The 25,623-nt window shown below is 38.2% G+C and overlaps 2 protein-coding genes across 10 annotated transcripts; one reads left to right on the top strand and one right to left on the bottom strand.

The window, feature by feature from the left end:
- Nucleotides 1-30: 30 nt before the first annotated feature.
- On the top strand, nucleotides 31-549 carry LOC116406252 (pectinesterase inhibitor-like). Its single transcript, XM_031889962.1, has one exon. It carries the CDS (start codon nucleotides 31-33, stop codon nucleotides 547-549), a length of 519 nt encoding a protein of 172 aa, XP_031745822.1.
- Nucleotides 550-2,178: 1,629 nt separating this feature from the next.
- Nucleotides 2,179-24,478, bottom strand: LOC116406253 (NAD-dependent malic enzyme 59 kDa isoform, mitochondrial-like). 9 transcript variants are annotated; one of them, XM_031889970.1, is made up of 14 exons: nucleotides 24,280-24,478; nucleotides 24,080-24,140; nucleotides 23,511-23,603; nucleotides 22,631-22,792; nucleotides 22,458-22,541; nucleotides 22,272-22,378; nucleotides 21,958-22,027; nucleotides 21,427-21,593; nucleotides 12,343-12,411; nucleotides 11,830-11,950; nucleotides 9,599-9,742; nucleotides 5,231-5,486; nucleotides 4,927-4,988; nucleotides 2,179-4,473 (listed from the first exon to the last, which is right to left on the bottom strand). In XM_031889970.1, exons 2-9 carry the CDS (start codon nucleotides 24,089-24,091, stop codon nucleotides 12,345-12,347), a joined length of 762 nt encoding a protein of 253 aa, XP_031745830.1. In that variant the 5' UTR covers nucleotides 24,092-24,140; nucleotides 24,280-24,478; the 3' UTR covers nucleotides 2,179-4,473; nucleotides 4,927-4,988; nucleotides 5,231-5,486; nucleotides 9,599-9,742; nucleotides 11,830-11,950; nucleotides 12,343-12,344. The 9 variants fall into 9 exon arrangements, with proteins under 9 accessions (XP_031745830.1, XP_031745823.1, XP_031745825.1 ...); XM_031889963.1 differs by lacking the exons at nucleotides 24,080-24,140; nucleotides 24,280-24,478 and having other exon boundaries at nucleotides 22,631-22,770; nucleotides 23,511-24,049; XM_031889965.1 differs by lacking the exons at nucleotides 24,080-24,140; nucleotides 24,280-24,478 and having other exon boundaries at nucleotides 4,927-4,984; nucleotides 22,631-22,770; nucleotides 23,511-24,049.
- Between the last annotated feature and the right edge of the window lie 1,145 nt (nucleotides 24,479-25,623).

Raw genomic sequence — 25,623 nt, 5'->3', positions numbered from 1 at the left:
AAGGACGGGAAACAACAAAGAAAAATTAAAATGGCCAATAACTCTTGTCTCATTATTATCTCTCTCGTTGGAGTTCTTTCGTTCACCATCATTTCAAATGTGGCATCATCTAATGACGTCGTTTCCACCATCTGTCCAAAAACCTCAAATCCACAATTTTGTTCAAGTGTGTTGAAATCTGCGGGCACTACAAATCTAAAAGGCTTGGCTGTATACACCTTAAACCTTGCTCATACAAATGCTGAAAAATCTTTGACTTTAGCCAACTCACTGGCAAAAACCGCCACCAATCCTCAACTTAAGCAACGATATTCGTCTTGTGCTGAGAGCTATGATGAAGCTATTGGTGACATTGAAAATGCCCAAAAGGACTTGGCACTTGGGGACTTTAATGGTGTCAATATTGTAACTTCTGGTGCCATGACTAATATTGGTGACTGTCAGGATAAGTTCGCACAGCCGCCTAAGGATACATCGTTGCTTTTGAAGAATGGCAAGACTCTAAATGATATATGCAGCATTATTTTGGTTATATCCAATCTTCTTTGAAGGCTATGTACTTGAAGATTTTAATCAATAAATAAAATGAAGTTTAATTTTTAAAATAATAACATTACAGTGGGATGGTGATCGGAATTGATTACTTTGGTTAAAATTTAAAATTAGATAAAAAAAATCAATTAATAGATAATTCCAACTAATCAAAATAACTAAATAAAAGACGAGATTTGAAAATATAATATCCTAATAGACACTAATAGACTTATATTAATAGATAATTTCCTGCCGATGAAAAATTACTAAAGTTGTACTATATTTTATAAATATTTTAAAACATTACATAAACACTAATTAAAGTTGGGTTTAGTAGCAAAAAGTTACAAATTTATGGACACCTTCTTTTAGGGAAAAAAATACAGAGTAATATTACCTTGACATGATGTAAACTAAATTTGTAATCAGCGTTGAAATCTCTACTATATTAAATGCGCTCGTGGAGAAAAAAAATTATATACATCTATTTTATTCTTAAATTGTCGAAAAAAATTTATATTACTTTTTGTGATCTAACGTAGTTGTGACTTTTCTATTGTAAGTGTCCATTTTAATGTTTGGAAAGAAGATTTTTCCAATTTTTTAGTTTACAAAATAAAGTTCTATATTTTAAAAAATAAAACCTTATGTCGAATATGTGTAACTAATATTGATAGGATGTGACTAGTTGATCTTCGAGATACGATGCATTCTGTTTAGAGTGGAGATGGTTGCACACACATCAAATTGGTGCATTGATTCCTCCAAACTTACATGTAAAATGTACGTGTAAAAGAAAAACAAAATAAACTCTTGCAGTTACACATTAGAAAAAAAAAACGTCACGAAATCCCAAAGTTCAAAAGAAAACAAACACACACAAAAGGGGATTTAATTGATTCAAAGTAGTAACGAATGGTGAAAAATTGCATCATTTCTTGTGATTTCACATTGACATATTAGAATAAAAAATTATCGTATTCTATATATTACAATATTGGATCAAATATTAATACATTAATTCAATTATTTAATTACTACAACAATGAATTTCTTTTTCTTTTTTAAATAATAATTTTACCATTAATATTGTATAATATTTGTTTATTATATGCTAAAGCATATTTAAAAATTAAATAGAATTAAGATATTTCACGTGAATATGTGCACGTGTTTCAATTGAAAAGATTGAAACAATAGTCACAAATGATTTTTTCATAAAACAAAACATTCGTAACCAAATCTAAATATGCACTTTCATAATAAAGGACCAAAACTCATATTGCGTAGAATTGAGCATGGTTTAAATGAAATTATTAAGAAAATACTTACACTTTACACCAGGTTTTTTGGCAACATATATAGTGAGAAAACTCAAAATTTACCCTCTTACTTGTATCTTTTCAATAAAAAAGTGCATCTTAGTTGTAATTATGTCAAAATAAAATAAAAAAAAGAACCAGTCAATTAACATGGTTATTCATTCATTGATTTGGGTGAACTTTTTGAAGATAAAAATTCCCTATTCTGGTGGTTGAGGAGCTTTTCGATGAATTAAATGGAGCAAACTGGTTTTCAAAGATTGATTTAAAGGCGGGGTTCCATCAGATCAAAATGTGTGGAGAAGACATCGAAAAAACAGCATTTCGAACACATGATGGACACTATGAATTTATGGTTATGGCATTCGGCTTAACTAATGCCACATCCACTTTCCAAGCTCTAATGAACTCAATATTTAAACCATTTTTGCAGAAGTTCATATTAGTATTTTTCGACGACATACTAATCTACAGTGAGAACTTGGAAAATCATCTGAAGCACATTGGGTTAGCATTGGAAATCCTGAGAAAGAATGAGTTATATGCAAACCAGAAGAAGTGCAGCTTCGCGCAAGAACGTATTGATTATTTGGGTCATATCATTTCAGGACAAGAAGTTGAAGTGAACCCCGAGAAAATCAGAGCAATCAGGGAATGGCCTATACCCAGTAATATAAGAGAGGTACGAGGATTACTAGGCCTCACCTGTTACTAAAGAAAGTTCGTTCAGCACTATGGCTTCATTGTCGCACCATTGACTCAACTACTTAGGAAAGGGGGATTCCAGTGGACTGAGGAGTCTAAGGAGGCATTCCAACAACTACAGAATGCCATGATGACCCTGCCCGTTTTGGTGTTGCCTGATTTCAATGCCACCTTTGAAATGGAAACAGATGCATCGAGATATAGGGTAGGAGTCGTACTCGTCCAAGCCAAGCGCCCCATAGCATACTTTAGCCATACGTTAGCCTTAAGAGATAGGGCCAAGCCTGTATATGAAAGGGAATTAATGGCAGTAATCTTGCCTGTGCAACGATGGCGACCATATCTGTTGGAAAGAAAATTTATTGTGAAGACCGATCAGAAATCCTTGAAGTTCTTATTACAACAAAGAGTGATACAGCTTCAGTATCAGAAATGGGTAGCGAAGCTAACGGGATACTCATTTGAGGTGGTCTACAAACCCGGCTTGGAGAATAAAGCAGCAGACGCCTTGTCTTGGATGCCTCCTACAGTTAACCTCGGTAGCATAACAGCTCCTACATTGGTTGACATTCTGGTGATTAAAAAGGAAGTCGAAGCGGATGAAAAGTTGAGCAAAATAATGGAAGAACTACAAGCAATGGAAGAAGGAACAGAGGGTAAATTCTCCATCCGACAAGGTATGTTAAGATATAAGGATAAGTTTGTGCTGTCCAAAACATCTACATTGATACCCACAATCCTACATACTTACCATGATTCGGTACTTGGAGACCATTCTGGATTTTTATGCACATACAAACGACCAACTGGTGAGCTATATTGGGAAGGAATGAAGGCGGATGTTAAGAAGTATTGTGAGGAATGTGTAATATGTCAGAAGAACAACTCCCTAGCACTATCCCCCACCGGACTGCTGCTGTCCCTGGACAGTCCAAACAATATTTGGAGCGATATATCTATGGACTTTATCGAGGGCTTACCAAGATCGAATGGTTTCGAAGTCATCTTTGTAGTGGTGGACAGATTCAGCAAATATATTTGTTAAGGAGATTGTCCGACTTCATGGCTTTCCCAAATCGATAGTGTCCGACCGAGATAAGGTATTCTTGAGCAACTTTTGGCAAGAAATGTTCAAAATGGCAGGCACCCGATTAAATCGAAGCACCGCTTATCACCCTCAGTCGGATGGGAAAACTGAGGTGGTTAATAGGGGAGTGGAGACGTATCTGCGATGTTTTTGTGGAGAACGGCCTAAGGAATGGTCAAAATGGATACATTGGGCTGAATATTGGTACAACACTACTTTTTAGAGATCCGTAGGGGTCACTCCATTTCAGGCTATCTATGGACGTATGCCACCACCATTGATGTTTTATGGTGACCGGGACACTCCAAACACTACCTTAAACGAATAGCTCAAGGCATGAGTTGAAATTCTGGGAGTCCTAAAAGAACACTAATTCGTCGCACAGACAAGATGAAAAATAACGTAGACTTGAAGCGTCATGATGTGGAGTATGCAGTTGGCGATATGGTCTTCCTGAAGATTAGGCCCTATAGACAGATCTCATTACGACAAAAGAAAAATGAGAAACTATCCCCCAAGTTCTTTGGGCCTTATACGATTGTGGAACGCATCATACTGGTTGCGTATAAGCTAGAGTTGCCAGCATCCGCTTCCATCCATCCAGTGTTTCATGTGTCCCAACTCAAAAAAATGGTTGGTGATCATCAACTTGTACAGACAGACATGCTGCCTTACGTTACTGAAACTCACGAGTGGAAATCTATACCGGAGGAAATATTTGGGTACTCGAAGAATAAAAGAGGAAGCTGTGAGGTTTTGATTAAATGGCAAGGTCTCCCTCCTCATGAGGCAACATGGGAAGATTATGACAAGCTCCAGTACAGCCTAGAAGCAAAAAGAAAGGCGTTAAACATAACACAGGCCGGCAAAATCATACTCAGAACAGAATATATTCTATACTGACATTATTTTAGATATGCTCAGAATCATGCTTCTGCCTCAAAAAGTCAAAATAAGCTAGAGAGAGAGAAAAAAAAAGAGAGATGAACAAAAGGATTTTGGAACTTCCTCTTTGTGAGTGTGTGTGTGTGGCAGCTGTAAATTAATTTCCTATGAGTTTCCTTAACACCCAAATGTTGTAGGGTCAAGCGGATTATCCCGTGAGATTAGTCGAGGGTGTGTGAGCTGGCCTAGAATCTCACAAATATCAAGAAAAAGAAAACCTTGCCACCCATCCACTTTGCAACAAAGATTCATGAAATTAAGGGGTAAAAGGAAAAAGGTATAGAAGCGGATAGCATCTTGGCTTCTTATTAAAATGGAATAGTGTAACCAGACCTGGAATTTGTAAAGCATCCATCCCAGGTAATTCTTCCAATTTCAATCCTCCAACCCTCTTCCTAACACAAGTAAATTAGAGACAACTTATCAAATAGAAGACCAACAGTCAACATAGGAATAAAAGTGCACATTATCATGAGGTATGAACAAATAAATTAAAGATGTACATAAGTCGCTAAAATCATACTCAGAACAGAATATATTCTATACTGACATTATTTTAGATATGCTCAAAATCATGCTTTTGCCTCAAAAAGTCAAAATAAGTTAGAGAGAGAGAGAGAGAGAAAGAGAGATGTACCAAAGGATTTTGGAACTTCCTCTTTGTGAGTGTGTGTGTGTGTGTGTGGCAGCTGTTGTGGGGCACCTCTTCAACTTATACTGAGACAGTCTTGAAGCAAATAACTCCAATTCTTGGGGATCAGCAATTCTTTCCTGTTCTGCCGTCCAGACACGTACTACTCCATCTAAACAAGCTGTGACAATATCTCCATTTTCCAAAAACTTGGCATCCCAAACGCAACCAGGATGCTCAATGCTCTAGACACAAATTCCATCTGCAACAAAATAATCCAACTTCGTGATACTAAAATGCTATTAGGGTTTAGGGTTTATAAATAATTATAGTATAATAAACATAATTCAAATTTAAAAATCAAGCTACAAAAAAAAAAAAAAAAACCCACTCTCTTAAAGAAATTCAATTCAACACATAAACTTTAGCCAACTTCAACACCCCTTCAGGGCTTCACCAGTCCTTCGCCTTTCCACTAAAAGTTAGTCATCTCTTCCCAACCAAATGCTCCATCAAACAGACTTCAAATAGATAGAGAAACATTTCTCATAAATACATGAAAGGTTCAACTCACAAACTCGGTTTGGCCACAGTGAAGGATCTTAAACGAAGCTCAGTATCTCAGAATTATGATAGAACACCACAGCAGTGTTCGTATATGTTGATATAATATGAAAACTTACACGAATTATTGAGACTCTTCGTGGATCAATAGAGTATTGATCGCGATTACAGATTCAAAGCAAAAATTACTCAAACTAATAGCAACCAAATAAAAGACTCAAGAACAATTCAAAGATGAACTTGGACCCTCTGCTTTCCCTCTCTCAAGGAGTAATGTAGATTTCCTTCCTCAAAGTTCCATACCCCCTCCCTCTGTAGCTTCCTTTCTTTTATCTCTTTCCTCTAACTCCCGGCCCTACCAAAGTGGTCCCCCCTGGTAGGTTCTTGTTTCACCTGCAAAAGATTCAACCCACACCCACACAAATACAAAGAATATTTCCAGCACACTCACAAACACACAGTACAATGGAGAGAAGCTGATATATGTGTGTATATATATTCAATATGGAATCATAAGCTTCAACCAAGTAAGAGGGCTGCTCTCTCCCCAATGAACAACGTTCATTCAAAATACATAATAACCAAGATAATCAGCCCTAGCAAAAAACGCCTATATATATATTCCCTTTCTGCTGCTGCCACGTGTTGTTAGGACCACTGGTCATCCTAACAACCATGTTGTCTAGGTGGAATTTTTATTTTTACCCCTCCTTTGGTAAACTTGGGTGATTGGAGGCCTAGTGTAACGGACATACTTGTCCAAGGTGTGTTTACCTATGGCCGTATGCTCCGATTAGCCCCAATTTATCTTGTCTTTATGTCTTGTATGTAGTTTAGGTAGTTGCTTTAAATTTCAAGTCGATATGCTTGGGTGTGACGTTTCGGCATTTTCATATGCAAGCCTACCAGAGATGAAAATGTTAAAAATGTACTATAGGGGAGGCATACCTGTTGAATCCCCGCCCAAGCCTTGTCGTACTCTTTGCAATCTATGCTTTCTTATTGCAATTGACAGTCTTCAATGCTTGTTTTAACAATGTTTTCAATCAATTTAATCATCTTTCACGTTTTCTAAAAATATTTTCCAAGAACGTGAGGGGAGGTTGAAGCATGTGTTAAAGTTGTCCGCGATTTGTGGATTTTGATCGGCTGACTTGTTCGTCGAGCTAGAACAAGTGCCGCACAATCGTTCACATCGTGTTTGAAGAATTACGATTGTGACAAGTGGTATCAGAGCCAGGTTGGCTAGTTGACAGTGCGTGACAGAAAGATGTCGGTGGCGAAACAGTCTAGCAAGACCCATGATGAGCGACTTGTGGGAATCGAAGAGCAGATGCTCTACCTGGTGGAAGTTCCTGATTCCATCCGGTTCTTGGAACAGCGGCTTGAGGATATTGCCAAGAAAGCTGATGGCATTGAAGCCGTGTCCGATCGCCTTGACGGACTACCCATCCAAGAGTTACTGACTAGAGTCGACACTCTAGAGTCCCGAGTAATGAAACGGGAAATGTCGCCTACGAGCTTGGGGACAGTTCATCGGGCTCTATTGCCCAGATGGAAGAACGAGTTATGGAGCTTGATAACTCGCAAAAGAACATGTTGGAGATGATCAACGGCATGACAGAGGATTTTCGAGCAACCCTCGATGTCGTGAGGAATGAGCTCGCATAGGTAAACACGAGGGTGAACCTTACTATACGAGAACTAGCAAACCAGGCTCCAGCTGGAGGAGCCATTCCTGTGGGCAGAATCAAGGTTCCTGAGCCCAAGCCCTTCTGTGGGGCGAGAGATGCCAAGGCATTGGAAAACTTCATCTTTGATGTCGAGCAGTATTACAAAGCCACGAACACAATTACTGAAGAGGCCAAGGTGACGTTGGCAACCATGCATCTGTCAGAAGATGCGAAGTTATGGTGGAGGTCCCGATACATGGACATTCAAGAAGGGCGTTGCACAATCGACACGTGGGATGCCCTAAAAGGAGAACTTCGTTCGCAATTTTTCCCTGAGAATGTCGAAATTCTAGCCCGACGGAAGCTGCGTGAATTGAAGCACACGGGAAACATTCAGGACTACGTGAAACAGTTTGCGGGGGTGATGTTGGACATACGCGACATGACCGAGAAAGACAGTTTTATGTTTTGTCGAGGGCTTGAAGCCGTGGGCTAGGACCAAGTTGTATGAGAAACGAATTCAAGACCTCACGTCAGCATACGCAGTGGCTGAACGGTTGTTTGACTTATCTAGCGAATCTCAAGATGCAAGACGACATCAAGCTTCCTCCTCTGGAGGAAACAGAAACAACCGCCCAAATTCCCCGAAGACTGCAGAGGGAGACAAGCGACAAGGTGGAGATCGCAAGCCCTTCCAAGCGAATACAGGAAACAACTGGCGAGGACCAAACAATCAGAACAACTCCGGTCGTTCCATCAGTTGTTTCATATGTAAAGGGCCCCATCTTGCCAGAGAGTGCCCCAACCGTACCGCCTTCAACGCTTTTCAAGCTACCCTAGCCTCGGACTCAGATGATAGATTGAGTCAGACTGAAGGAGACGTTGGACAGATAGAAGAGGGTGAGAATCCTCGGATGGAGGCCTTAAAGTTTCTGTCATCGCTCCAGAAGAAGATGGGGGAGACCAGTGGACAGGCAAAGAATGGTCTCATGTACGTAGACTGTTGGGTCAACCAGAAGCCACCCAAGAGCACTATGGTGGATTCTGGTGCTACTCATAACTTCATTGCAGAAGCGGAAGCCAGACGACTGAATCTCCGTTGGAAGAAAGACGCAGAAAAAATGAAGGCCGTGAACTCAGTTGCCCTACCTATCGTCGGGTTGGTAAAACGAACGACCATGAGGATGGGAGAGTGGAGCGGTCCCATAGATTTGGTGGTTGCAAAGATGGATGACTTCGACGTGGTACTAGGTATGGAGTTTCTACTTGAGCATCAAGTCATACCAATGCCACTAGCCAAATGTCTAGTGATTACTGGAACAACGCCTACTGTTGTTCAAACGGAGATTCGTCAGCCATATGGGATATAGATGATCTCGGCTATGCAGTTGAAGAAAGGCCTTGCTCGTGACGATTTAACCTTTATGGCTATCCCACTGGAGTCGTTGGAAAGCTCAAGGGAAACAGTCCCCAAAGACATCCTGAGTGTCTTAGAGAAGTACAAGGATCTGATGCCAGACAGCCTGCCGAAATCATTGCCTCCGTGGAGAATGATCGACCATGAGATCGAATTGCTGCCAGGGGCAAAGCCGCCTGCGAAGAATGCTTATCGTATGGCGCCGCTGAGTTGGCCGAACTTCGGAAACAACTGGACGAACTGCTGAACGCAGGATTTGTGAGGCCTGCAAAAGCTCCATATGGAGCTCCAGTCCTTTTCCAGAAGAAGAACGATGGAAGTATGCGGTTGTGCATCGACTACCACGCCCTAAACAAGATCACGGTCCGCAACAGATATCCGCTACCAATAATCAATGACCTGTTTGATCGCCTTCATGGAGCAAAGTATTTCTCGAAGCTAGATCTGCGATCGGGCTATTATCAAGTAAGAATTGCCAAAGAGGATGAGCCCAAAACCACATGCGTTACGAGGTATGGGGCGTTCGAGTTCCTTGTCATGCCATTTGGTCTTACCAATGCGCCTGCAACGTTCTGTACGCTAATGAACCAGGTCTTCCATGAATACCTTAACAAGTTTGTGGTGGTCTATCTGGACGATATAGTGGTCTATAACTCCACGCTAGAAGAAGAAGAAAGGAATAACAAAAACTGACGAACTCCTATAGATTGAAGTATTAACCTTTCCATATCTTTGCCGAACAATCTTCACTCCCACTAACAATGACTTCGGAAGCATGTGAATCCACTGAATACACAATGGAAGTGTCACCAACCATCTCCATCAATGTTTCACCACTTAGTGCCCATAACCTAATGGAACTGTCTGAATGGAAAAGAAAATCAAAGTCAACTTTCTAATTAATTCAATATTCTAATATAAAGAATATAACAAATAGTCCTCCCATGTGAAATGAAAAGTGGTTCTACAGATTCAGAGAAGGCAATAGAAATCACTCATTTTAATATCATTTAATATTTCATCAACAACCTATAGAGTTTATTAATCTTTTTCTTTCCTACTAAAGAAGCTCTAATTTATTACTCTAGGAATGGTCCTTTCTAACTTATATACAGGTAACAAAAAATAAATTGAAGAAATACTCTGAGCTTTTCCATTTAGAAATCCCAATGAGCAAAGACTAAAGTCTTCTCGGGATTCTTAGGATGCCAAACTCCTCTCATTGGATAGACATCAATATATCTTAGATGAGAAGCTACCTTGAATAGCCTTGCTTCCTCAGCATATAAACATAAATATATTTGTTGTATTCAATCAAAAATAAAAGATAAGCTTGTTCTGAAACCAATTCCAAAAATCTCTTCGAAAATATGCTGGGAGAGTTGTTGTTGTTTAAATACTTGGTCCTTCGAAGGTTGGAATTACAATGTAACTTTTCACATATTCATGAAAAGTTATGATTCTTATTATGAAAGAATGAAACTTCGAACTAGTTCCTAAAGGTAGTACTTTTAGCTGATGTGGCAATTTGGATCAGCCATGTACGGTTGCATTCCTCAATGTGAGTGATAATCAAACCCAAACTACCTCAAAGGAATTATTTTGTACAGTAACTCCATCTTTACCAACTTGCGACATAAAACTATCTAGGGTTCATGGGTTGGGGTAAGAAAACTTTTGGACCCAACCCACCAAGTCTTTTTATCATTAAGTTTTCTTCATTTTTATGTCAATTGGCATGTATTTTATAAGCTTTGAGAGAAGAAACTTAATATAAATGTATACTTGGTCAGAACCCCGTCATTTAGCCTCAATTTTCACAATGTAGAGGTATAGAATTCAGAGAGGTTATTTTATTTTCTTAAAATTACTCCCCAACTGTTAATCTATGATTAACTTTTGCTATAAAAAATTAGTCCTTATATCCCTCTTCTCGAAATTTGACAAACATATTAATCAGGCGCCTTTTTCTGAAAATAATTGTTCATATTTTTTTTTGAAACAGAGACAACCCTTTTTATTAAAGATGTAAGTAAAAAAGAGACTAATGCTCAAACTATAGGAGAATTATACTAAGAGCGAAAAGAATGACCAAAACAAAAGTACAGACAAATTGAACAAAACAATCAAAATCCTGAGAAAACAATAGAAAACTGAGAACAAAGCGAACTTAAAACCTTTCAACAAGAAGCCCAAAATCAGCTGAAAATTGCAGACTAAAAACTTCAAACTAGATGGAAGGAAACACCAAGGGAGAGCTAACAACAATGCAGCTTTGTTGAAAAAAATATCCCTCCCAAGTCATCCTTCGATCTTGAGTGAGTGACTAGAACCAGAATATTTCATAAGAACTTTAGAGGGCCAAAATAATAAAAGCATTCGTCGAACCTCATGTGATCCACTAAAACAAACCTAAAAGATAATTGGCTGAAAAACCAAGATCAAGTTATTCTATACTCAAACCAAAGTAGTTCCACATTGCTCAACAATTGACTTCAAGCGATCTGGAACTTCACATTGTCGAGCTTGTGAGGGAAATAAAGAGACTTGTTTCTCAGTAATTAAATCCTCCCTTGTCTGAAAGCGGTATTAAGATCAGATTCTAGAGGATCCTTAATCGACTGATCAATGTTTACAATGAGTAGTGGAGGCACTTTTGATTCAGATTTTACCGAAGGAGCTCAAGGTATCGTGCAATGTGATCGATTTTCTTGGGACACATAAATAAATCTAACGCCAATTGAAACATAAGGACTAGTATTTGGAGCATGATATTTCTTCCTATCTCTACATGTAAAGATCACAAGAAAAATAAGAATTTCACAAAATAACAGAAAACAAAATTAGACAAAATCAGGGCATGGCCGAGGATGAGATTAGAGATGAAGCGGTGATTAGTATTTATTGAGAATGGGAGAAAAGTAGAATGTCAAACCAATCCAAGAACATACCTCACAAATCTTCGGAGAGACGATCGTGGTCAAAGCAGTGGTTGTGGTCGAGGATGAGATTAGGGATGAAAGGATGTTACGAAAGGTATATCAACAAGAAGAAGGGTAAAACAACAACATCCTGTCAAAAATCACTTAATGTGATTGAGATCTTTTAACATGACTGCTTGAGAACTAAAGAAAAATTTAGAATGTGACTGAGAACTTTTAGCACAACCGGGCAGCATCTTCAATAACAGAAAAACATGCATAATGTAGGAAGACAGCAGATTTAAAATTATGACAGTGTATTTATGAATGTCAGGCGATACATTAATGTTCCAAAATTCAACCAAAGTATGGGATGAAAGATATACAAGAATCTTCCATGATAAGGGCAAGACCAGGATATCCTTATCCAAAAGAAAGAAAAAAATAATCAACCAAAGTAAATTCCATGTATGATTGGAAATTATGGCCAAGGCGAAGGATGAAGTGGAGAATAGAAGGAATATTGAGCAGGGTACGACTTACCATTAGCTTAGATCAAAACCAGCATCCGCATTTATGGCATAAAGAAATTTGTTTGCCAGCTGCTCCTTGCTGCATTGATCACAAATCATAGAGTTGTGAAAATGAAAACTTATGCAAGTTTTTTTTATCCTTTTTAGAAAAGATGTATATGTTTTAGTTCATCCACAAATCAACAGACTTAATAAACTGATGTAATTCAAGTTGGACTTAGTTTTTCACAATGAATTCTCCACCAATAGTGGCTAAGAGATGGAGTATATATTGAGGATTGTAAGTAGTTACAAGTAGTTGAAATAACTGTTTTTATGAAACAGTTTTAATTGCAGTCTTAACAGCTAAACAGTTTAATTATTTAAACTGTTTTACTAACTAACTACAGCTGTTTAGCCATGGCATTCTATATTACATCATTCCACCCCCTAGCATGGAACTCGACCCGAGTGACTTAGTTGACAAGGCAGAAATCATCTGGGGCATAGTACTGTTTCAGGTCTGCCACGTTAAAAATAGGATGAATGTGCAAGTCTGGTGGTAGTTCAATTCTGTAAGCGTTATCTCAAATCTTTTCTAGGACACGAAATGGTCCTAATTGTCTGTCTTTCAGTTTGTGTTCCAGTTGGAAATCGAATTTTTCTGAGGTGAATCATTACTAAGTCTCCCTCAGTAAAGGTAGCTTGTCTTCTCTTTTTGTCTGCTGCCTTTTTGTAGGACTGAGTTGATTCTTTTAGGTGGTTATGGACTTCTTCGTGTAAATTCTGAATCTTTTCTACCATCTTTTCTGCTTCTGAGCTAGTGTCAATAGTTGTGGGGAGTGATGCTAGGTCAAAGGTTGTTAGTCTTGGCTGTTTTGTGTATACGACCTCAAATGGACATTTGCCGGTTGATCTATTCTTCATATTGTTGAAGGCGAATTCTGACTGTGCAAGAGCTAAGTCCCACTGTTTTGGTTTGGATCCACTAAGACAGCATATTAAGTTGTCGACAGTTCTATTTGTAACTTCTGTTTGGCCATCTGTTTGAGGGTGTGATGTTGTGCTATATTTCATTCAAGGTTGTGTCAAATTTGCTCCATAATGTCTTCCAGAAATGGCTTAGGAACTTGACATCCCGATTAGAAACAATGGTCTTTGGTACTCCGTGCAGCCGAACTATCTCTCGACAGAATAAATTAGCTATGTAGGTGGCATCATTTGACTTCTTACAAGCCACAAAGTGTGCCATTTTACTGAATCTGTCGACTACAACCATGACTCAGTCATACTGCCTTTGAGTTTTTGGTAATCAGAGCCCGAAATCAATTGATAGATCTTCTCAAATGGAAATTGGGGTAGGTAATGGTGAGTACAGGCCTGCGTTTATACTTGAACCTTTAGCTCTTTGGCAAATAGGGCACCTTTTAATAAAGTTGTTACAGTATCTTCTTAATTAAGGCCAGTAGTATCTCTTAAAGATTATTTCAAAAGTTTTATCCTGCCCGAAGTGTCCAGCCAATCCTCCTGAATGAGCCTCTTTTAGTAGTGCTTCTAGAAGTGATGTGTGTGGGATACACAACTGATCTCCTTTGAATAGATATCCTTCCATTATATGGAAGTCTTCCGCCTTGGTGTAGTGGCTGCATTTGGTCCATGTCATGGCGAAGTCAACGTCTTCCCCATATAGGTTAGGTAAGTGTTTGAATGCCTCGATCTCCATGGATAGAATAGTGAGTAAGGAGCTCTTCCTGGATAGTGCATCTGCCACCTTGTTCTCCTTACCATTTTGGTGCCTAATGACAAAGTCGAACCTTTGTAGGAAGGAGATCCATCGTGCGTGCATCCGAGTAATATTCTTTTGTGACTAGAGATCTTTCAAAGAGAAGCGGTTCGTTAGGAGTACAAATTCCCTGCATAGGAGGTAATGTTCCTACTGTTTGAGTGCTCGGACAAGGGCATAAAGCTCTTGTTCGTAAGTGCTCCAGGACTGTCTTGTTGTGCTCAACTTCTTACTGAAGTATTCAATAGGGTGGCCTTGCTGTGATAACTCGGCTCCAATTCCGGTTCCGCAAGCATCAACAGCTACTTCAAAGGGTGATGCGAAGTTCGACAACTGTAGAATAGGGCTGGAAGTTAGTCTTCTTTTTATCTCTTCAAAGCTCTGCTGTTGCTCTTCGTTCCACTTATAGTTCCCTTTCTTTAGGCAGTCGGTTAAGGGGGCCACTATTGAGCTGAAGTTTCTGATGAATCTTCTGTAAAAGGATGCCAAGCCAAGGAAGGCTTGTACCTCCTTGATGGAGGTTGGTATTGGCCAAGACTTTATGGCTTCTGTCTTCTTTGGTTCCATACCTACTTTTCCTTCTTTGATTACGAAGCCGAGAAAGACAATTTCCTTGGTGAGGAATGTACGTTTCTTTGGATTAATGTACAGTTCAGTTTCGGCCAGGACTTGGAACAATTTTCTTAAGTGCTGAATGTGGTCTTCAGTACTATTGTTGTACAAGAGGATGTCATCAAAGTAAACCACTATGAACTGGTTTAGAAACGAGCACCTGGTTCATCAACCTCATGAAGGTGCTCGGTGCATTGGATAAGCCAAAGGCCATCACCAACCATTCAAATAACACATGGACCATCAAGACGACTTTTTGTGATGCTGAGTTTCAAGCCAGACGTGAGAAAGGGCTCTGCTTTTGTTGTGAGGAAAAATTTTGTGCAGGCCATAGATGTAAGGTGAAGGATCAGAAGGAACTCAGAGTGTTAGTTGTTCAAGCAAATGGGGAGGAATTGGAAGTAGTGGAAGAGGATGATCGTACAGAGGAACTTGAGGTAAAAGCTATTGAACTTGATATAGAACAAAAAGAACCAGTGATAGAATTGTCATTAACTTCATGGAACACCGGATTAAATGCGATATCAAGTGCTGCTTGATTATCACACCACAATTTTGCTGGTGTGGTGATTTCAAATCCCAACTCAACAATAGTAAAAAAGTTGATATATCCAAATCAATTTGATATATCCAATTCACACAAAAACTGTGCAATTGCTCTATATTTTTTATTATGCACTTGAATGTGACACCACATTTTGTTTCTTACTTTTCCAAGACATCAAATTGCCACCAACAAAAACAAAATATCCTGAAGTTGATCTTTTGTCTTCTTTAGATTTTACCAATTAACATCTGAGAAACATTCAATATTAGTATGACTATAATCCTTATATAATAAAATCATGCCCGAGAGCAGCCTTCAGATAACACTGAATCATTCCAAAGCAGCTGAATGATCAACTTTAGGGCATGACATACACTGGCTCATAATACTCACTAAATAGGCTATGTCGAGTCGATTCGCTGGAAGGTAATTAAGTTTTCCCTCTAACCTCCTATATCTTTGAAGATCTTTCAACAATTCTCCATCTTTTGTGAGCTATAAGTTAGGCATCGTTGGGGTACTACATGGCTTGGCACCTACCTTCCATGTTTCAGTCAACAAGTCCATATTTTCTCTGTGATAATAGTATTGCTTTCTTGCCTGTTTTTACCTCAAATTCCTAGGAGGTATTTCAACATGCTCAAATCTTTTATTTGGAATTGGCAATAGAGAAAAGTCTTCAGGGACTGGACATCTAAAGCATCATCACCAACAACCACAATTGCATCAACATATACTACGATTAGGATCACCCCACTCTCGGATCTTTTAAAAAAGATTGAATGATCTAACGTGCTCTTTTGCATTCCAAAACTTTCGATCACCTTAATAAATTTTCCAAACCAAGCCTGTGGACTATGTTTTAGTCCATCCAAAGATTTACAAAGGCGACACGCCTTTCCATTCTTCCCCTGAGCAACAAACCCTAGTGGTTGCTCCATATACACCCCTTCTTGAGGATCACCATGAAGAAATGTGTAAGGACCCTAGATAGAAAAATAGTGGATTATTAGGAGAAAATGAAAATGGTTGTTAGTAAGGTCATATAGTAAATAGATGGTAAGTTGGTTAGTTCTTTTTGTTATAAATAGTGGGAGAGGGGTTGGAGAGAGGTGTGAAGAATTTTGAGAAAGTTTTCCTTGTAAGGGAACCTTAGGAGAGTCTAACCCTCTCAAAAGGCTAGGGTTACTTGTTACTTGTTATTAAGATCTTCTAATATATATTTCATGTTTGGATGTATTTTAAGTATTCTTGAGTTCATCTTTTCTCCTTGAGGTAATCCTTGTTAGGTGGGATCCTAACAAATTGGTATCAGAGCCGTAACATCTTGGGGATGACACGGGCTTGGATGCAAAAACAAATGGAGGAGAGGTTGGAGAAGAATGAGAAGGACATTAGGGAACTTAAAGATGTAACTTTGGAGTTGTCCAAAAGCATCGAAAGGCTGGCAGAGGAATTACGAGAAAACAATGTTAGTTGCCGACGGGAAGAATCTGCTACGTCGGAGGGATCGGTGTTGAAAATGAAAGGAAAGATGGAAGAAGACTCGACCGCAGTTGAGAGAGGGACTTGGGAGCAAGCACTTAAATGGGCTGCTAATTGCAAACTTGAGGTGGATGAGAGGGGAGAAACTCCATGGACATGGGAGCATATGCAGAAATGGATTGTGGATTGCAAGGCAAAAAGAATAGAGAGGAGTGCTAAAACAATACATCAAACGCTTTCTGAAGGGCTGCAAAGAGATAAAGAAAGAGCGGAGAAGAAACTAGAAAAAATTAAAGTTGAAGAAAAACAAAAATGGAACAATGACTTGAAGATGAAGGAATCGAAGAACGACCATGAAAAAGATGAAGGGAAGAGGAAGCCAAATCTAACTGTGTATTCCCATGGCCGACGACTAAGGGTGGGGTGGTCAGAGACAAACACTTGGTGGAAATGGAAACACCGAGCAGAGAAGGCGGAAGCATGGGAAAGGAGGCAAACACTATGGATGAGAAGGAAGGCAAAGAAACGATTGAGGAAGCGATCATTGATACTTGGTGGTAGTGAAGAAAACAAAAAGAAGAATCAAACAGTACCTATGTGGAACAAGTCGACCTGGATACGATCTGTGAAAATAGAAGAAACGGCTCATTGGAGTGGCAACATTGAGAGGCTGATCATATATATAGGCCAAGATTTTGTTGAGGTACGTTACTTTCCTTGCCTTTCTTTTGTGGCATGCGAGTTATATCAAAGTAGGGAAGGGATGAGGAAGCTAGGCAATGAAGAAGATGAATAAAGGAATTTCGAAGGTCATCGGAGTAAGATAGAATGGGTAACGACAAGGAAGAAAATGGCAATGGAATTAGTACAGGGATCATAGAGAGGCTGGCGAATGGAAACATATTGGGTTGTGACAGAAAATCGAGGCGGGGATGAACAGAAACCGCGGCGGAGGAAAGATTCTGAGTCGGTCACCGGTGGCCAAAAAAAGAAGAAGATGGATTGTCGAAAAGTCCAGTTACAGGAAGAGGAGATGGAGACAGGGTGCGTTGGAGGTAGTCGACCTAAGGCACAAAGGGAGTTTGTCGGAACGCGGATAGCAACGAGGCTGCAAGTGAGATCGGAAATTGTCGGGAAGAATGCTTTGATATTTGCAGAGGGAGTGAGCAGCTACGGACAAAAAAAATTCAGAAAGGAGGGGGAAGATTTCTTGAAGAAAAACGATTCTTCAACCCACGTGAAGCGTCAGACGTTAAGGCGAAAAATTAGAGACAATAGTAGTTATGATTTGTTTAGTGGGCTGAAATTAAATGAAAAGGGCCAGATTTTCTCAAATGGGCTTGGCTTAGGTGGAGAAATTGGGGATCAAATTCCTAATAAATGGCCAGGAAAACAAAGTGGAGGCTAGGAGAAGGATTGGCACATGCAAACCTCAATGGTTAAAGTATATCACGTGGGATGGAAATTAGGGAAAGAATTTAATCAAAAGTGGGCCAAAATGTTGCTTTTTGGGCTGATTGCAAAAGTAAGGGATGAGGCCCATTATACCTCAAAGAAAAATAAATTGACGGCTTTATCTAAGGAAGTGGAAATCCTATTGGAATATGGATGGTGGGCCAAACATGAGATGATAACAAAGAAATACAGCCTTCATAAAGAAAGAAAGGAAATTAATGTGCTTGAATTTGCTAAATTCATTGAGACCCATTTGTTAGTGTGGCTGAAATGTAACTTGAAAATGGATAGGAATTGCCTGAAGCTCATTGGTAATTCTAAGAAAGATGGTGTATGGGCCGTGAAATTGATTTGGGGATGGGGTCATAAAGTTAATTGTGGGCTTAGCCCATTAGAGAGGAAGAGCTTCAAATTAAAATGCAAGTGGCATGGAATTAGGCTCAGGGAATGGCAGTTGGTTAATTGGGATCACTTTCCGTGTGAGAAGAATGAAGATTGGGGAAGTTCTTGGAGTCTAAAGGGTTGGATGCATGCAAGTGTAATTATTACAACCCAATAGAATTTCAAGGCAAAGCTGAATAAAATTTCTTCCGAGATGGCAGGGGTATGGTAGAGAGTTCAAGGTTTGTAGTTTGTAAGCACACCTTGAGGACAAGGTGTCTTCGAAGGGCGGAGTAATGTAAGGACCCTAGATAGAAAAATAGTGGATTATTAGGAGAAAATGAAAATGGTTGTTAGTAAGGTCATATAGTAAATAGATGGTAAGTTGGTTAGTTCTTTTTGTTATAAATAGTGGGAGAGGGGTTGGAGAGAGGTGAAGAATTTTGAGAAAGTTTTCCTTGTAAGGGAACCTTAGGAGAGTCTAACCCTCTCAAAAGGCTAGGGTTACTTGTTACTTGTTACTAAGATCTTTCTAATATATATTTCATGTTTGGATGTTTTTTAAGTATTCTTGAGTTCATCTTTTCTTTCTTGAGGTAATCCTTATTAGGTGGGATCCTAACAAAATGCACTTTTAATATCAAGCTGATGTAAAAAAGTTGGAAACAAATATTGAACCTCTCCTCTCCTCTCACCCACCCTCTTCTCTCTTCATTCCGGCCACACCTTCTCACGGTGACGTCGACGGCAACGCCAAACCCGGGGAGTTACAACTCCATCTTTTTCAGAAATGGAAGTCAAAAGTTGAAAAAATGGTAGACACTTTCTACTGTATCTAGTTCGAAAAGGGGAGGTTCAATATTGAAGATGTAGACTTCCAAAAAATCCTCACTTTATCCAAGATCCAATATAGAGTGTGTTCATTGATTCAATAGATGTTCTTGTAAAAGAACCAAACTGGAAAGTTTTTCAACAAATATGCGAGTGATGAAACCGAAACAACAAAGCTATCCAAATTCTGAACCCCATCTGATTGGTTTCTGAGGTGTGTTGCTCGAAACTTCTCTGGAATACAATCCTTCATCCATCTACTCATGAGAAACCAGACAAGGTTGGGTCTCCTTCCTCAACATGATCAGGTCCTTTTTATTGACTCATAATTACACCTCCTTTTCAAAAATATCAAGCTGATGTAAAGGCCAGTGACTGATTGAAGTTAGTGAAATAAACAACCTCACAAATGTCATTTTTACTACTCGAGAAAAAGTATCAGCATAGTTAACGCCATGTTTTGTGCGTAGCCTTTCACTACAAGGTGTACTTTTAATTGAGCGACAAAACCATCAGGGATTAACTTTAATTGTAACCACCCATTTGCAACTGATATACTTTTTTCGTGCAGGGAGAGAAACTAAATCCCAAGTACAATTATCATCTAAAGTAATCATCTCCTCCACCATTGCAACACACCAACCAAGATGAGAATAGGCTTAATGATACAAACTCTAATGATGCAATGAAAGAACATGCAGAAGACAACTAATGGTTATATGAAACAGAAGAGGAAATAAGATGAGCACACTTAAGTTTACCTTTACGAAGAGCAATAGGAAGATCATCACTCATTTCTGGATCCAATGACGAAGAAGCCTTAGGGGTAGGGCATGGAATTGAAGAAGGTTGTCGTCGATCATAGACTTCAGTGATGGGTTTGACAAATAGAAGTAAACACACGTGAAGATGAACCACAAAGAGGATTAGAAGGAGAGATAACATTGTAGATAAAGAAATCATCCTTTGACTCTTGATACTCCCTCGACTCATATTCGAAGAGAAAGAAGGTGAGGAATAAAAGGAGGAATGTTCAAAGAACACGAGAATAACCAAAAAGATATATTTTAAGGTCTTTGGATCCAACTTTGTATGTTGAGGCCGAACGTCTTGGACAAATCAAGTATAACCAATTATTTTGGGTGGAATGAGAAACAAATGTTGTTTGGGGCATAAGATACAAAAAGGTATCTCACCCTTAAAAATGGAAGAGGGCATGCAATTTGTTAAGAAACGGGCTATGGAAACATCAGCCCAAAAAGAAATTGGAAAATTCATTTGAAACATTAGGACTAGTGGTTTAAAAAGGATGACGATTCTTTCATTTTGCAAACCCACTGACTTCATGAAATTAATAAATAGAAGTGTGAAAGTAACATAGACATGAATATATAAGCTAGAGCAAAGGCATGACTACTATACCTGACTACCATTACATAGCGCTAAAAGAAATTGTAATTTTCTTTTTCATTCAATATGTAATTTGACGTAATAGTAATAGTAATTCCTCTTTCAAACAACCACTTTTTTTTTTCAACAAAGAGGACAAGGCTTATGATCCCTAAATCGTTAGCAATTAAGATGCAGCAAATAAGGTAGCTAAGATGCAGAAAATAAGAAAACACCCCAAATCACTACAGTGCATAAGAAATCTATCACATAAGCACAAAGATAAATACTGAGAGTATTAGTTGAAACTTAGCAAACACAAACAGGGCAAACTATTATTTAACGTGCTAGTTTAAATATATATCTAAACTAAACTACACAAGTATTTCAAACTGGCAAAACTAAAATTAGGTTTATAGAAACAACGTGTCCTCATCCTTTCTCCTAAGGAATGCTATTCATTATGATTTTATCTTTTGAGTTTTAAAAATATGCTATTTATTATTCATATCTTTTCTCGTGCTATCTAGAAGCTAACCAAACAACATAGAGAAAGTACATTTGTATCACTAATCAATATTTGAAATGATGACGCAGATTAAATAATACAGAATTCAGAAAGTAGAACTTGCCTGCTAGCTGACTTCAGCTGCTCCCTGAGTTCCTTGAACTTGAGGTTTCTCATGTTCTCAACAGTGAAAACAAAAACTGAGTTGTAATTTTCCACACCCTGCCTGATCGATTCCACCATTGATTTCTTGTGGTCCCTTCCTTTTCTTCTTTGTTTTTGATAAAGTAACTGCATTTATCCCACGAACAATTAGATAGAAGACTTAAAACACTAATCTGCATAGGACTAAGTTCATATTTTTCCTCTTTAAAACACTAATCTGCATAGGACTAAGTTCACATTTTCCCTCTTTCTTTTTAAGTTAAAAACCACATGAGTTTGACAATGATTACTACCACCACAAGTCATTTAACTTCTTCAACTGCCTCATACTTTTCACAAGAAACTGCGTCATACAAATTAACCCATAATAAAGCTATCCAAATTCCGAACCCCATCTGATTGGTTTCTGAAATCAGTAACTCTCATGGAAGGAAAAACTTGGACAGACTGATGCAGAAATTGAGAATGAAAGTTAGAAAAAGATTCTTGCACTAGAATCGTTGTTCCCTGCCATTCTCGAAACAGCCTGAATAGTCATGTTAAGAACACCGAGCCCTGCACTAAAGTTGAAAGAGGGGAAAAAACAGCATGTTGAAACAAATGAAGGTTAAACCAAAAGGATTGAACTATAGTTTCCAAAGTTTTCATCTCTTATATTCACGTAATAGTAATAGTAATAGTAATAGTAATTCCTCTTTCAAACAACCACTTTTGTTTCAACAAAGAGGACAAGGCTTATGATCCCTAAATCGTTAGCAGTATTGCTATTTGGAGAAAATGTTAAAGTTAAACAGCTGACAATACCTTCCAGCCCCTACCACTACTATCTTTTGGTTAACAAAATCACTCAATGGCCGCCCTTGAGCTCTCACAGTTCCCAATAGTCCAACGAGAGCAACACCAGCAGTTCCCTTTATGAAATGAAATAAACGAAAACGAATGTCCTTTTAAGTAATTATCAACTGCATTAATACATCATCAACTACTCACTTGTATGTCATCGTTGAACATGCAGAACCTCTTACGATAACGTTGTAATGTTTCAAAAGGCCATTTCATTTGAAAATCCTCAAACTGGCATCATTCAAAATCAAATTACGAGATTACGATACTGATTACTGGCAGTGAACACAGTTAAAAATTTGATATCTTAACCAATAAACCTGAACAATAGCTTTAGGCCAACATGTATGCACGGCTTCCATAAAATCATCAACAATTGATAGATACTCTTCTCCCTCCAATCTAGGTATTCCTATTCCCTGAACTCCAAGGTCACCGAGGCCAAGAATACGACTTCCATCTGTCAAGACAATCATGTCAACCTGTAGTTGGAAGAAGAAAATACAATGAACTTCAAATATGGTGTTGCTGGAAATTAAAAGAGATTTTCATTTTTATTTTGCTCAAAATCAATGCTCTTGAGCTTTTAATGTCCCGAGGAATGTGAAAGTTTCCCAATATATCGTGTATGGAAGTTTAAACTTTTCAAAGAAAACAAGGGTGATCAACATACAAAAGCCTCCTGTGGATAGAAAATTAATCAAACAAAAATTCGATTGTTCTGTAGCAGTTTGACTTTGTTGTTAAGGAAATTAAGAGTGATAAGAAGGCGAGGGAGTGACTTTGAGTGGTGGCCATTCGACAGCCAAGCAACTACACTCAAAGTTGAAGGTCGAATAGGCAGCAGGAAGAAACGAAGAAGAAGAAGAAGAAAAGTTTTCGATCTATCAAACATGATCATCATACAATAGACGAAAGTCATTTAAATTATCCAAATATCTTTTGAAGTAATTTTAACATTTTCAAAATAACTCTTAATCATGCTCTAAATATGGAATGAATTGTCTATCCAACTACAAATACAAAAGTTTTTCTAAATCACTCTAACTAATTATACAAATTCCACAACACATAGATCACATGCTTCCCAAGAACCCATAAAATTGTTCAATGCGGCATTTCATCAAACAGTTGGTGGATGGAGACAACAAAAACAAGTGTTTAACAAAATTATCTTAGAAACAAACACATTAATATTACCTGAAGATGGAACTCCAATTGAACAGCCTTGAAAAAGTGATGGAGAAACAAACAGAACATAAAGATTGTGGGACTCCTCAACTCCAATAAATCCTGCAATGGAAAAATGGGTTAGAAGGTGGAAAAGCATAGTAGAGGATTATGATAATGAAAATGGGTAGTAATGTTTTTCAGTAGCTATCTTTTTCTTCTCTTTTTTTTTTCATGTTGTTGATGGTTGTTCTTGATTGTCTTTATTTATTTTTTTTTTCCTTTTTTGCATTTGGGAAAAAACAGTTTGTTGACTAAGAGGTGATGATGCTGGTGAGGGAATTTATTAAAGTAATGAATACTTTTTGGAGGACTTAAACAAGTAAAAGGACGAAATGAAGCAAGCTCAAGCAACAAATTTTCTGTTAAGTAAGCATAAATATTAACTAGAGGCTTAAATAAAATATTTCACCACCACCACCACAACAACAAAAAGCCCAGATATATCGTCATTGACAACAGAAACAGAGCAATATAAGCAAAATACATTACAAGGAAAATATGGAGATAAAAGACATGAAGGTTTCCCTTTCACTTACAAAGAGGATCATTAAGTAACTTCTCGTTGTTAGAACCAATATCTAGCATTACTCGAAGAATCTGTCAATTAAACAAGAGTAAACTTAATGAAAAAGTGTGGTTAAGAAAAGTTGCTAAAAAATGTCACCATTAAATGATATTAGTATTCTTAGATAATCTACAAATTTCATGAAGAAAAGACTGCAGACTTGAGAGTTACCCCCACTATCAGGAATACTTGCTGAAACGGGAAAAAGATATCGGCAAATTCTAAATACGGCACACTAAAACTCTCACTCTCCTGGTTCTTGCTTAAAATCACATGTACATGTCAATGCTGATAGTGCCTCTTCCACTGAAACAAACAAAATTTCAGTACCAATTAAGATGCAAAAAAATAAGGTATTTAAGATGCAGAAAATAAGATGAAAAGGAAACACCCCACATCACTACAGTGCATAACAAATCTATCACATAAGCACAAAGATAAATACTGAGAGTATTAGTTGAAACTTAGCAAACACAAAAAGGACATAAGCTTATTCTCAAATTTCAGTACATATACTCATCAAAATTCAGAATCTCACGTCACAAACCCGAGCTTAGTGCTCAAGGGTTGACAGTCATGCCTTTTATGCAAGATCTAAGAAGCTATGATGCTCATTATTGTAATGAAAAACTTTTGAAAAATTTTGAAATTTGGACAAAATTTGAAATCCCCCAAGGTTAGACTAAACAAGTGAGCTATTATCCACCCTTCACTTAAAACATTGCTTGGAAGTAGCCCAACATGAGAAGATAAAACAATCTGAATGGGATTTTTCTGATGTATAATGCATATGTTGTTTGTTTTTTTTAGCTCTTAATTGTCTCGTTTTTTTACGTTTTACATTTGCAACTATCTCTTTTGTTTCTTTGGTACGCACACAAGAACCGGTGGGGTAACCTTTCTATGGTTCTAGACTTAGTTTCTAAGTTTGACTGCTCCCTTCGGAGTGACAACAAGCCTCGTTTTCCCCCTACTATGGAACGGGGAGGATTCCTCCTCTTTTCAAAGCCCTCGTCAAACTCAATGCTAAGTTTGACTGCTCCCTTCGGAGTGACAACAAGCCTCGTTTTCCCCCTAGTGTGGAACGGGGAGGATTCCTCCTCTTTTCAAAGCCCTCATCAAACTCGATGCTATGTCTAGAACGCTAAGAGTAGGTGGTCTGGTTTTGGTTAGGCCATAAGTGAAGTTTCCCCTCATTTTTTATGGGATTTTTCTGATGTATATTGCATATGTTGTTTGTTTTTTTTAGCTCTTAATTGTGTCACTGTTTACGTTTGCAAGTCTCTCTATTCTTTCTTTGATATGCAATGTGGTAACTAGGTCTTGCTAGAACCGGTGGGCTAACCTTTCTATGGTTCTACACTTAGTTTCTAAGTTTGACTACTCCCTTCGAAGTGGCAACAAGTTTTGTTAATGTCCACCCTTTTCTAAAGGGATTCAGTTCATTGTGGCTAGACAAACGGCTCCTAACTCATGTTATTTATTAAAACCATCTCAATTTCTAAAGAGTACCTC

Source organism: Cucumis sativus, unplaced genomic scaffold (genome assembly GCF_000004075.3).
Source record: "Cucumis sativus cultivar 9930 unplaced genomic scaffold, Cucumber_9930_V3 scaffold79, whole genome shotgun sequence".
NCBI lineage: Eukaryota > Viridiplantae > Streptophyta > Magnoliopsida > Cucurbitales > Cucurbitaceae > Cucumis > Cucumis sativus.
This window is presented reverse-complemented; position numbering and strand designations above follow the sequence as displayed.

Excerpts from the sequence above, each read along its gene's own strand:
- LOC116406252 (XM_031889962.1), top strand. The coding sequence starts at position 31 with ATGGCCAATAACTCTTGTCTCATTATTATCTCTCTCGTTGGAGTTCTT.
- LOC116406253 (XM_031889963.1), bottom strand. The coding sequence starts at position 23,640 with ATGCTTTTCCACCTTCTAACCCATTTTTCCATTGCAGGATTTATTGGA. Across the intron at positions 22,771-23,510 it reads AATTGGAGTTCCATCTTCAG|ATGGAAGTCGTATTCTTGGC; the intron begins GTAATATTAATG and ends TTGTCTTGACAG. Across the intron at positions 22,542-22,630 it reads GGCCTAAAGCTATTGTTCAG|TTTGAGGATTTTCAAATGAA; the intron begins GTTTATTGGTTA and ends GAATGATGCCAG.